Source organism: Solenopsis invicta, chromosome 5 (genome assembly GCF_016802725.1).
Source record: "Solenopsis invicta isolate M01_SB chromosome 5, UNIL_Sinv_3.0, whole genome shotgun sequence".
NCBI classification, from domain to species: Eukaryota; Metazoa; Arthropoda; class Insecta; order Hymenoptera; family Formicidae; genus Solenopsis; species Solenopsis invicta.
Genome location: NC_052668.1, coordinates 28,123,360 through 28,137,193, shown reverse-complemented (window position 1 = coordinate 28,137,193; position 13,834 = coordinate 28,123,360). Strand labels below are relative to the sequence as shown.

Below are 13,834 nucleotides of genomic sequence, written 5' to 3'. Positions count from 1 at the left end.
TTCTTGATCTTTTTTTGTATTGTATTGCTCAAAATGTAAAAAGTTATGCAAAGAAGGATACCATTTTTGATCGAGACAATTCTTAATCCTAATGATATAATAATAATATAATATATTGTCTAAATAAAAGACATTCAAATCGGCGAATATGATAACCTATGGAACTATAGCAACACAGTCAAGCGATAATATTTTTCTTAAACCGTTTTTCTATTACTAAACATATACATGGCACATAAACAGAATTTTTCAAACATTGTATGCGACGAGCAGGTCATTTCGTCAATCTTATAAATTCTTGCAATCGCTGAATAAATAACTACGTAATGGCAATTGTTAAAAGTTTATTGGCAGCAGTCTGTTAAATACATAATTTTAATAATGTTACTTTATTTTTACTAAAGATGACCGCATTTACGGTCAAAACTACTAAAAATTCATAGTATATTGTTATTATCTAAAGATTGTTTATATCAACACGACGACCTAGCTCTGCTTCTATAGCCCTTAACAATTGTTTGTTTAATTTGAAATCTAAAGAACATTGATTCAACGTACTATTGTAACTTTAAATAATTAATATTTTACTTAATATGCTATTTCATACAAAGAAAGAAAAATTTTCGCTGTTATATCTAACCATGGTTTGCTAAGGCTATATTTATTGTCGTAACTATGAATTTATGATTACAGCAAAACGATTTGCTGTTGTTCCTAATACCTTAGTAAAGTAGCAAAACATGCATGTCTATCAGAATCACATCGTATAGCAACATAAAAATAGTTATCGGATCTAACCAATATGTTAGTGTATAGGTAATACGTATAGGTAATACACTTGGTAGCTAATTATGAAGTTATCTAGAATAACTTTTAGCTACTAATTGTAAGTTTTTTTTTCTTTTAAAGTACATTTTGGATATAACAAATGAAATATTTATAAATAATTGCAGATAAAAGATTAGCTGCCCATTACGACGTAATTTAGTTACCATATGCATTCTTTTATCTACGACAGCTATTTTTCTCCGTGTAATAAAAAACATTCAAAGCAGCGAATATGATAACCTATGGAACGATAGCAACACAGTCAAGCCATAATATTTTTGTTAAACCGTTTTTCTATGACTAAGCATGTACATGGTATATAAATAGAATTTTTCAAACATTAAATGCGACGAGCATGTCATTTCGTTAGTTTTATAGAGTCAGTCTTATAAGTTGTTGTAACCGCTAAATGAATAATTACGTAATGACAATCGTCAAAAATTTATTGGCAGCAGTCTTATTACTTCTCACCAGCCAAGGCGTTTTTCTTCAAGATAATGAAACAGTAAATGATCAAATAGTGCATGATGTCAACGAGAATCGATTTCGTCTACGACAGAATGTTGTGCCCATCCATTACGATATAAAACTAATACAACATATTGTGGATAATAATTTTACTACTAATGGCGAAACGAACATCGATGTTGATGTGCGCGAATCGACGAATGACATCGAATTGCACGTTTTAGACCTCACAATAGACGAATCGTTGACAAAGCTAATTCGCAAAGGCGTAGATGTAAATTCTAAATCGGAGTATGTTCCAAAGCAGCATTTATATAACGTTGAAACACAAATTTTGACATTAAGATTTGAGGAACTATTGGATCCTGTAACGTATACGTTGCATTTTACTTTTACGGGTGTGATACGCCCGGATGATTGTAATCGCGGATTGTTCAGAAGACTTTATATTAACGACAAAGGAAACAAGGCGTAAGTATTCATTTTAAAAATTAATTTAAAACCAAAACAATTGAAACACTGTTAGCCTTAATACTTTTTATTCGGTGATAACACAATAACTACAGAATCGAAGTAATCGGAGCTGAGAATGTATTAATTGAGCGTCCGCTTGCTACGCGCACCTGTCTCGGTCTCTCGGCGCGAAAAACGGTAATTCGGCAAAAGCCCGGCTTTGAGTTGGCAGAGAAAAGGCCTATTAGGGTGGTTAGATTCCTTTTGTTCAGGGAAAGTAAGCCCATGTTCTTTACGGCTAGTATGTTATGAATTTTTTGGCCAGTCCAGTCGTGCCTCCAGTATGAGAATTTTAGTCCGTCCTTTCAGTTTATTATATGCCTTTTGATGTAGTTGGCAGAGACCCCGCACCAGGGCTCCGGCAATGTGGAGTGACCGTGCTGCTATCTTTGCGAGCTCATTTGCCTCCACATTACCTTTAATGCCTTTAACTTTAGTTAATAATATTATATATCCTTTTCATAATCAAATAAAGTTTTTAAAACAGTTTCTTTACATTCTTTAATTTTAAAACACAAATATCCAAATAATTCCGGGCTTGTTTCGAATTTCCCTGGGCTCGGGGCTATTCAAAACATTTCGCAATGTTTGACATTTTTATATGTAATTCAAAACAAAAACAATATCGTGTTTTATCCATAGGATGTCATAAAGGGTGAAGTTCTACTTTTTAAAGTCGCACCTACTTTTTCTTTATATAAACATATGTCTCAGCTAGGAGACACAAAAGAAAAAAAAGAATTTAAAGCACCGGTCTTACATATATTATATCTATATTATTCTCCTACTGTGCTCTTATTATTTAACACAAATTGAATTTTTTTCGGGATATTTCTGGTTTTTTAATGTAAGACAAACATTTATATTTTAAAAAATGTCATATTTAAATACATTAATTTTAACACTTTTCATGTAAACAATATTTAAATACTAGCTTAAAAAAAAATCCCAATTTGTATTTTTTTTATTCTTATTAAATTTATTTTATATTAATCTGTCTGACGTACATGTATTGTTGCTCAATAACAAGCACGAAAAAATAGTAACTTCTTTAGAACAGAAATTAAAAAAAATTTATTTTATGTACAATGTATTAGTAAGTATACAGTGTAAAATAATGTAAACATTATACTTAAATTATAGCAATATAAAAATTCTAATATTTTAATAACATTTTAATATCGTAATGCAATACATCTCTCCGCTTACGGAGAGATAATTTAACTTTCTAATTTTTTAAATTTGATCACTATCTTCTATTGTTTATATTTACACGGTCTATGCTCGAATAACTACTTACTACTTTATTAATTAAGTATTAAAATGTATTAAATTAAAATCGATTAAGTATTAAAACACATTTTACTTTAGTAAATTAAATGAATTTAATTTGCTAATATCGTGCTAAACTTATAAATGCCATGTAATTTAATGTTGCACAAGTAGAACGTTCTTTGTTGTGCATGAAGTATCAGGAAAAATTCACGAAGTGAGCGCTTTTCAGAGTGTTTTGCTTCCAGACAATATCTACTATTTTTTCTATAAAATAATTTGTATATCAAGGATTTATAATATATAATCAGCAAGAATACTCTCGTGTGAAAAATAATAAGAGTTGACTAGAAAGCTAATAAAAAGCAAAAATGGAGAAGAAAGTCCATGGGCAAGTGAAAGACAACTCAATAGAGCGCATTTTACGTCCAATAACGTACACCTCCTGGCTCCTAGGTGTCGGTGCAGCACATCCGCGAAAGTGTCCCAAAGCTATAACGATAATCATACGATAATTTACATGGCTATGTGTTCCTATCTCTTGATAAACGACATAAAATCTTTTTTTCCCTTAGAATCTTCTTTAAGCTATTATCAGGTCATCATAAACCCAAATTTTCTAATCATAATAATGTTTTACATATCAATCTATTATTGTATTTATCACGGAATCAGGAAATACAACAAGTGGTCAGAAATGATGGATAGATTGAAAGAACTCGATCAGAACATCAGAAAAGAAATATCCATGAATGACCAATCTATTAAAATTGTTGAAACGCTAGCAATTTTCATGACGTTTACTTGCCCTTTTTTGGGAATAATTATTAACTTTCTTTATAATAGATTATTATATCGAATTATTGAGAAGCTCATAACAGAAATAATAATTAATTACATCATATTAGCTCAGTTTTTGATCAAGAACTTTGTCTTTGACGTTGTCGTCTATGTGTTATATTGCCGATTTCAAACAGTAAATAAATTGATTGGCCAATTGGATAAGTTATCCGATATGCAATGTATCGCGTTTAAGATTAGAAGCGTCAGAGAATTTCATGCCGGTGAGTTTTTGCAAATAATATACACTCCGATAATGTAGATTTATACGGCTCGATATATAATATAATTTAATACGATCTACAAACTATTTGCGATGATATTACAGTCGAAATATAAATTCTGTTGTGCAGGTATTTGTGATGTTGCTAACATGGTAAACGATATTTATGGTCTTTATCTGCTCTTCTGCTCAGCAGATTGCTTCTTCATAGCTATGACTGGACTAATAAATTTTTACTTGGCCAGAAACGATAACGACTTATTACTGCTGATATATGCAGTCATCCCAATTGTATTATCCATGCAATTCTGTCTGATTTGTTGGATTTGCACACTCGCGTGTGAAGAATCCAATAGGACCGGGAGAATCATACACAAAATTATATTGAATTGCAAACCTGTAAATCTTCATAAGCACGATGTGAGCAATCAATCGAGTCTAGAAGTGCGATTTTCACAGGAAGATTCAAACGGCGAGCAATATTCTCATTGTGGCAGCAGTCACAATACGTATGTCGTGGAAAATTTTTTGCGCAGAAGTCTGGACCAAGAATGTGTCACAAAAGAGGTCAATGAGTTTTCGATTCAACTGCAGCAGATGCGAGTAGCATTTACGGCGTGCAATTTCTTCGAAATAAACAATTCTTCGTACGGTTGCGTAAGTATATAATTTAATTACTTTATTACAATTTCCATAGAAGAAAAGCTCATTTCAAATTGCAATGTAAATAATACGAGTAATTAGAACATTTAAATAAAATAAACTTGTTTTCAGTTTGTTGGGGTGATTGTCACATATATAATTACCATATTAAAATTATATCCAATACCAATTTCTGAAGAATACTACAAAGATATTTGAAGCGTTTAAAAATGTGTTGAAATCCACTATGTGGACTGCATTATTGTAAATGCGAGATGGAGATATATGACGCGCAACTAACAAATTGCGGCTGAATTAAGTTCGCATAGCGGCTCGTTCCCGATACAATATAACTCACTGATTTACATTGATTTAATTAGCAATCAAAACTTCAAGAAAACATCAATAATACTAGAAAATATTGTACATATAGCTGTACGCGTCTCGTGCTTTCAATCTCATAGCTGGTACACAGCGCAGTCGATTATCCCACTCGCTAGCTTGATGTAAATCCTCACAGAAATAATTTTTAATAACTCGAGTAAAAATATTCTTGACGCACTTAACGTAGTTGCAACTTTATGCAGTATTGAAATTTTAACCAGGGTTGGGAACGTTACCTTAAAAAAGTAATGCGCTACCGTTATCGTTACTGTTTGTAAAAAGTAACTCGTTACCGTTACCGTTACTAACTTAAAAAGGTAACGCGTTGCCGTTACTGTTGCTTGGAAAGTAACGATTCGTTACTTTTTCGTTACTTTTTGGTGATGTTAAAATAGGGATTTTTTAACGTCAAAAAAATCTTTCAATATGTGATAAAAAAAAACATTTCATATTTTTTTGTTTTACAAAATCCGCACAGAAGGACATAAATACCTTCCTATGTCTTTTCATGTTTTTATCTCATTTTTTCTTATGTTGTCTTCAATACACGTGCAACTTCAGATGTTAAAACATTTATGGCCGATATTCATAGTAGATTCTTATTTTGAGATCATCTTAAGTAATGTCTTAAGATGCTGATACGTCTCTCTGATTGGTTAATGGCATCATAAAATGATACTTAAGACGATCTTAAATATAAGAGTGGACTATGAATATCATATGTACCATATGTCTCCGTGTGTACATTCAAGGATATGATTCTATCACTGAATATAAATCCGATCGCAATTGCAATTCATAATCATATACCATATCAAATGATTATGAGTAATAATTAAACATAATTGATCAATATAAAAAGTCTACGTTAATTAATGGGGCGAGTGCTGCCAACCATTTCTCCCACGCTGCGCGCGGGCTGCAAATAGTGCCCGTACTAATACCGCTGGCGCGTTGTATGAACGAACGTACTTGTTTAATTTGGTAACTATTAATTATAGGCCGAATTCTGTAAAGCGCATGTTGGTTACCGAACGTAAAACGAACATAAAATGACGCATCATACGTTTTACGAAACATAGATACTGCCAACTAAAGTAACGAAAAATAACGGCTGAATTCCGTTACCGTTATTGTAAAAATGTAATGACGTTACGTTACCGTTACAGACATAAAAAAGTAACGCTCGTTACCATAAAAAAGTGACGAAAACGGTAACGGCGTAACGCGTTACTTCCCAACCCTGATTTTAACTATGGCTGCCTTAGTAAGGATGTTCCAGGGCTATGTTCATATTACACACTTATATCTGAGATTGTAGTATGAACATAGACGTGAAATACTGAGACGGCCACAGTTAAAATTCCAATAAAAATAACGCATTGTCTACAAGTCTTTTTCTCCTGTATCCAATTAAATTAAATTGATTTAACGTCTTGAAACTAGAGTAATTAATATAAATTTTATTCTATATATTCTTGCACACAATTAGAATAAAAATTTGTTTGTAATTATAACGTACGATGATTAATCGCAATTAGAGACATCACCAATAAGGGACCATGCGGACAAACCTTCATAAGAAAGATTCTCACCGCGTTATTTGTTATTTATAGGATTTTAATCTGGTTTGATCTGGTTTACATGTTCCATTGTATGTCTGTATTATTAAAATTTTTTTTTTGTAAGCAACGAGAAAGAGTTCCTTCATTGTGAGTGCGCGAGAGCCGCGAATGAATTCTAATCCCGCGAGCGCAGCAATATATTATCGAAAAAATGAAACAAATGTCAGTCCGTGACATTTTGTAAGTCCGAGTCTGTGACTCTCAGATCCACGGTCTCTAACTTTAATCCGTAACTCGCGGTCGTAAAAATCGACTTTGGGTCTCGCGAAATAGGGGGTGCAACGCACCCCCCACCCTACTCGACCGGACCAGCCGTCTTCCGCTGGGGCACGCACCAAGTTCTAGATCTGCGGGCCTGAGGGTCACACATTGTCTGCGCCAACATCATTGTACCACCAACACCAACACTACCACCACCAAGTAGTAAGTTCCGAATTACCATTTATTATTTTATTTTTTTTTGTTTTCTGATCACCTTTTCTCTCTCTTGCAAACGACTTTATTATAAACATACTATATATATACTTTATAAATTCATTTTTCTTCCCTTCTCAATTCTCTTTCTCTCCCTCCCTCTCTCACTCTCTCTCTCTCTCCCCTTCTTTTTTTCTGGATTCACTCAAACTCTGTTCGAGTTAATCCTAATGAATCTTTAATTTTGATCCTTTCTCTGGATTTACTCGAATTCTGTTTGAGTTAATTCGAAAGAACCTTTAATTTCAATCCTTACTGTGGATTCACTTTGTTCGTGTTAATCCAAAAGAATCTTTAATTTCACCCTTTTTTCTGGATTCACTCAAATTCTGTTCGTGTTAATCCGAAAGAACCTTTAATTTTAATACTTTCTGTGGATTCACTCAAACTCTATTCGTGTTAATCCGAAAGAATCTTTTTCACCCCTCTCTTCTGTTAACTAAAAATCGAATACTAACAAATAATCACGGAATTTAATATCTTGTCTCTTCCCGATATATCGAATTAATTATAATCTGGACAATCGCCCTTGAACATGCCTCATAATTATACATACACATACTTATATACATTTTGTAACAATTGTTTAATATATAAATTATAATTATTTGAGTAATATTGTAATAATCGAATAATATTATTTAGTAATAGAGAGAGATATTTTGACCGTTGCTGTATTAATACTAATTGAACAAGAATGTCTTCTACGGTCGCAGTTAGGTCTTCGTGCTGGTATTGTCTGTGTAATTTTATATATTTTATACTTAAATGGCAATAAGTTATCAAACAAAACGGTGCATATTTGACCTAAATTGGATCATTCTAACTATGCTAAATAAAGCCTTTAATTTAATGCAAAAATAATGGATTTCTTTTTACTACATCTAATATTTAGTACTGTTACCTTAGTATAGTTGTATTTTATAGTCTCTTCTATTGTGTCCTGTTTATATAGCAAAATTTGAATTTTCTTCAGCCAAAAATACTTTTAATTTTGTAAATATGTATAAGGTAAACTTTTATATTCAAAACACGTTATAATCTAATATATTAATTTTAACACTTTTCATAGAGTAATATTGAAATATTAACTAATTGTAAAAAAATTACAATTTTTACTCTTTTTCATTATCATTTACTTTTTGTTAATGTATCACATATGTATTGATACTCAAGAAAAAGTACAAAAAAATAATGATTTTATCAAGAGGAGAAACTTTATTTTATTAATGTACAATATACTAATAAGTGTAAAGTGTATAATAATGTAAATATTTAAATTATAGCAATATAAAATTATAATATTTTAATAATATTGTAATGCAATACATCTATTCATTTACAAAAAATAATTGTATTTTATAATTTTTAAATTCAATCACTATCCTTTATTGTTTATGTCTGCACATCCTATACCCGATGAGAACAGGTAAGTGGATTCCACGATCTATTCACATGTATTATGTAAAATTCGTGGATAAGACTTCATCGACTTGATATCCACATGAATACTACGTATACACTTCCACGTAAATTTTAATACATTTCATCGACATACATAGAATTACTGATGAAATTTGACGGAGATTAAGATAGGTGACAGCAATGTGGATTTCATGAGAATAAATTCACATTGACTTATCGCGTACAATTCACGTAGAATTATTGGTTAAATTTATAAAAGATAAAAATAGGAGATAGCAACATAGAATTCACATAAGTAATTTTTTCATTTTGATTTTGAAGTCCAAGGTTTTTTTCTTCAACACAGTACTGTTGAGAAACATAATGTTATAGCTACATTAGCTACTCCTATTATCTTGCATATCCGCTCAGCAATGATCACGCCACGAGCTCTCGTTGCACCGGAAATGCAAGATTGCGGATTTGCAACCGTGTGAGCAGACTAAGCAGCACACGGTTGCCATCGCTATGACCATATATAGTCACTGTGAGAGCTCGATGCCCCACCATAACGTCATTAGTAATACTATAAATTAGGCTGCCTAATGATGAGCAGCGGGAGATTCTTACATTAAAGTCCGAGCGACACGTACGCGCTCCGCGATATATTGGTCATCTGACAACGCGCAACACATCCAGCGGCCGGGAGCGCGACAAGATACAAGATCCGATCACCACGATTGGACATTACAAATAAGGAAAATCATTTATAATAATTGGGGAATGAAGATATTAATTATAAAGGAAGAATTCGTCACTCCACGCATCCTCCTCCAAGTGCCCTCCTCGTGGGTTCCAACCCTTAAGACGGAATGAATTCCGAATATTTTATCTCGTTGTACTTGGAGGTACAACAATAAATATTATAGACATAGACAAACTAGATCTATGAATAAACAAACTTTGATCTACATCCCAATGAGAGGAAACAATATTTTTTAAGTTTTTTAACTGTTTTCTTAATAAAATTTTTTTCATATTTAATTTTATTATTGTACTATATTGACATATATTTTCTAGTTGCATTTTTATTTAAACAAATAATAGAAAAGTTATTCCAGATACTATTCCGCATTTATGAAAATCAGTAAAAAAACTATAATTTTTTATAATTTCAACTATAATTTCTGAGAGAAAATTCCCGATTCTTTTTTTGTAAAAAATATTTTTTAAAGTGTTACAAAAATATTGTTTTGCTCATTGGAATTATGTAATAATATAATATTTATACAGATATTTTAAAGAAATCCATAGAAGAATTCAAAACATCGATTAGATTTCGACGTAGATTCTAGTACCATTTTTGAGGAGACCACCCACTCGATTGGTTACGTAGATTTCATTTGAATGAGCTACGTGAAAAGATCGTGGATTCCACGTACTTCGAGATATATGCTTAATTAATTACTTTATTAAATAACTATTAAAATGCGATTAAAATCAGTTAAGTATTAAAATAGATTTTACTTTAATAAATTAAAAGCATTTAATTTGCTAAATCGTGCTAAACAGATAAATGCCACGCAATATAATAATGCACAACAAGTAGAACGTTCTCCGTTGTTCATGAAGCATCGGGTAAAATTCACGACATTGCGGGCTTCCCAGAAAGCTCCGCTTCTAGACAAGATGTACTATTCTTTCTATAAAATATTTTGTATCATAAGAATTTTTAATATGTAATCGTCAGCCATACTCTCGTTTGCAAAGTAGTAAAAGTCGACTAGCAAGATAATAATAGACGAAAATAGAGGAGAAGGTCCATGTGCAAGTGAAAGACAACTCGTCGTCATTTCTCATCAAGTGAAAAACAACTTGTCGTCATTTCTCCTCATCAAGAGCGCATTTTACGGACATCTCTTGGCTCGTAAGTGTGACTGTAGCACATCCACGCAAATGTTTTAAATTTGTAACAATAATCATACGTATAATTCACATGGTTGTGTAGTCCTATGTCACGATACGCGACCCACAATATTCTTTAAAAGTAATCACTTCATTGATCAGAGCAAATTCATGTATTTTCTATACTTACATTTTAAAATTCTAAACAAGATGATGTGTTATACATCAACCTTTTATTATATTTATTACGGAATCAGGCAATACAACAAGTGACCGGAACTGATGTATAGAACTTGATCAGAAAATCAGGAAAGACATATCCATGAATGACCGGTCTATAAAAATTGTCGAAGCGTTATCAGTTATTACGACGTTTACTTTCTGTCCTTTGATGCCGATTATTCGAGTTCTGTATTAGTACCCTAACTTATATCCAGTAAAGGAAAATTTTATAATAGACATGATGTTTAACTACATATTAGCGCAGTCGTTATTCAACAGCTTCGTCTTCGACGTTGTCGTCTTCTATCGCAGATTTCGAACATTAAGTAATTGATTGGCCAGTAAGTTATCTGATCTGCAATGGATCGCGTTCAAGATTAGACACATCAGAAAATTGTATGCTGGTGAGTTTTTGCGAATATTATATAACCTAATAATGTAGATTTATATAGCACAAAATGTAATTTAATACGTTATTTATCTATGAAGAATTTACTATGATGTTGTAGTTGAATTGTAAATTTCCTTGTGCAGATATTTGTGATCTCATCAGTATAGTAAGCGACTCATGGTCTTTATCTCCCCTTCCGCTCCGGGAATTGCTTCACCATAGCTGTAGTTTCACTATACAGTCTTTTATTTGTCATGAACAATTACGACCTGTTATTGCTGGCACCTCTTTTCTTACACATTGCATATTCTATGAAATTTAACCTGATTTGTTGGATTTGCACACTCGCGTATGAAGAATGCAATAGTACCGGCGGTAGAATCATACAAAATATATATTGAATTGCAAACCTGTGAATCTTGATAAACACATGGCGAGTAATCAATCGAATCTAGAAGTGCGATCTTCTCTGGAAGATTCGAACAGCAAGCAAAATTCTAATTGTAGCAGCAATCACAATTCGTATATCGTGGAAAATTTTCTGCGCAGAAACCTGAACATAAAGTGTGTCACAAAAGAGGTCAATAATTTTTCGACTCCACTGCAACAGAATTGAGTAGCATTTACGGCGTGCGATTTCTTCGAAATAAATGATTTTTCGTACGGTTGGGTGAGTATAGAATTTAATTACTTCATTACAATTTTCGTAAAAAAGAAGCTCCTTTTAAATTGCAATGTAAATAATACGAATTATCAGAACAGTTAAATAAAGTAAACTTGTTTTTCAGTTTGACAAAGTGATTCACTTATCTACCCTAGTAGCACAGTACATTGGCTTTACATTGGTTAACATTGGCGAAACATTGGTTATGTTGGGAGTACATTGGCCAATATTTCCCAATAAAGAGCCAATATTGGTCATAGAATCAATTGCACATGTACTTGTAATATTGCTCGCCAATTAATAAACAATATTGCATTTACATTGGAGATGCATTGGCCAAGATTTGCCAATGTAAAGCGAATATTGTTTATTAAAGAAATGACAATGTTTTGCCAATATTACAAGTCAACAATTTTACAATATTGCTCTTACATTGGAGGTGCATTGGCCAAGATTTGCCAATGTAAAGCGAATATTGTTTATTAAAGAAATAGTAATGTACTGCTAATATTACAAGTCAACAATTTTATAATATTGCTCTTACATTGGAGGTGCATTGGCCAAGATTTGCCAATGTAAAGCGAATATTGTTTATTGAAGAAACGGTAATGTACTGCCAATATTACGAGTCAACAATTGTACAATATTGCACTTGTATTGGAAGCGCATTATTGGTCAAGATTTCCAAATCTAAAGCGAATATTGGTTATAAAAGAAATATTAATGTGCTGCCAATGTTACGAGTCAATAATTGTATTGTAAATATTATCAATAAACGAAATAGGTCCATAAATGAAGAAACCTCAATCTACATTCCAATAAGCAAACAATATTTTTCAATTGTTTAAAAAATTTTTTTTTATAAAAATTTTTTATAAAAATTTTTTATATTTAATTTGTATTATATTGACATATATTTTCTAATTGCATTCTTACTCAAACAAATAACAGAAAAGTTATTCCAGATACTATTCCGCATTTGTGAAATTAGTAAAGAAACTATAATTTTATATTTGTATATAATGTGCTTTAATTATACATATTCCATTTTTTTTTATAACGTATATTGACCTGATCTACCAGTTATATACAAGTATCAGCACAAAGCTTTCACAGGTCATCACGAAGGATCAGTTCGCAGCGATCACACAGGTCAAACAACGTTCACCGGAGTCGCGACTTGAATGGGTGACCACCGCTTGGGTTAAAAAAAAAATTTGACTAATATTGGTTAAAGTGTCAACCTTCTAATATTGGACCAATGTTGAAAACCCAATGCACAACCAATATATAATATCGTATTTATTTTTTTTTTTAATATTGGTTAAATAAGGGTCGATATCATACTTTACAATATTGGACCAATATTGAAAATCAATTCACATCCAATAGATAATATTGGGTTGACATGATTTTTCAATATTGGACCAATATTGCAACTTCAAGATTGGTTAAATAAGAGTCGATATCATACTCTGCAATATTGGACCAATACTGAAAATCAATTGACACCCAATATAGAATATTGGGTTTACATTATTTCCCAATATTGAACCAATATTTTGTGCTACTAGGGTAATTATCACAATTATATCCACTACAAGTTTTCAAAAAACACTAAAAATACATTTAAAGCGTTTAAAAATGTGTGAAATCCAAAGTAATGTCTTTTTTTATATTATAGTACCAATTGCGAATGTTTCTTCTTTTTCGAAAAATTTCTATACTTTTATACTGTATAGCAATATTGTAAAAACAATTAGTAATTGGCAATTTGGCTAATAAGAACTAGCCCGGATAAAAATGCGCAATCACAAGTATTAATACTATACAAAGTATTTATTCATTTTAATTACTCAAACGTATGTTTCAACTCATTTTGGAGTCATCCTTGGCGTTTTACGTAAAGAAATTTCTACGAGCTTAAAACAGATAATAGAATCGTTTCTCTAAACATTTGCTTTAATAACAACTTACTT

General features: G+C 31.8%; 1 protein-coding gene across 2 annotated transcripts; it reads left to right on the top strand.

Moving 5' to 3' along the window:
* Positions 1–1,194: 1,194 nt before the first annotated feature.
* On the top strand, positions 1,195–8,294 carry LOC120357894. 2 transcript variants are annotated; one of them, XM_039449759.1, is made up of 3 exons: positions 1,195–1,767; positions 4,604–4,801; positions 4,919–8,294. In XM_039449759.1, the coding sequence occupies exons 1-2, from the start codon at positions 1,238–1,240 to the stop codon at positions 4,749–4,751; spliced, it is 678 nt and encodes a 225-aa protein (XP_039305693.1). In that variant the 5' UTR covers positions 1,195–1,237; the 3' UTR covers positions 4,752–4,801; positions 4,919–8,294. The 2 variants fall into 2 exon arrangements, with proteins under 2 accessions (XP_039305693.1, XP_039305692.1); XM_039449758.1 differs by lacking the exon at positions 1,195–1,767 and adding an exon at positions 3,103–4,145 and having other exon boundaries at positions 4,275–4,801.
* Positions 8,295–13,834: the final 5,540 nt, after the last annotated feature.

Bases quoted from the DNA above. Each gene is read 5' to 3' on its own strand.
- LOC120357894 (XM_039449758.1), top strand. From the start codon at position 3,602: ATGGCTATGTGTTCCTATCTCTTGATAAACGACATAAAATCTTTTTTT. The intron at 4,146-4,274 runs GTGAGTTTTTGC...TCTGTTGTGCAG, and splicing joins CGTCAGAGAATTTCATGCCG to GTATTTGTGATGTTGCTAAC. The intron at 4,802-4,918 runs GTAAGTATATAA...ACTTGTTTTCAG, and splicing joins ACAATTCTTCGTACGGTTGC to TTTGTTGGGGTGATTGTCAC.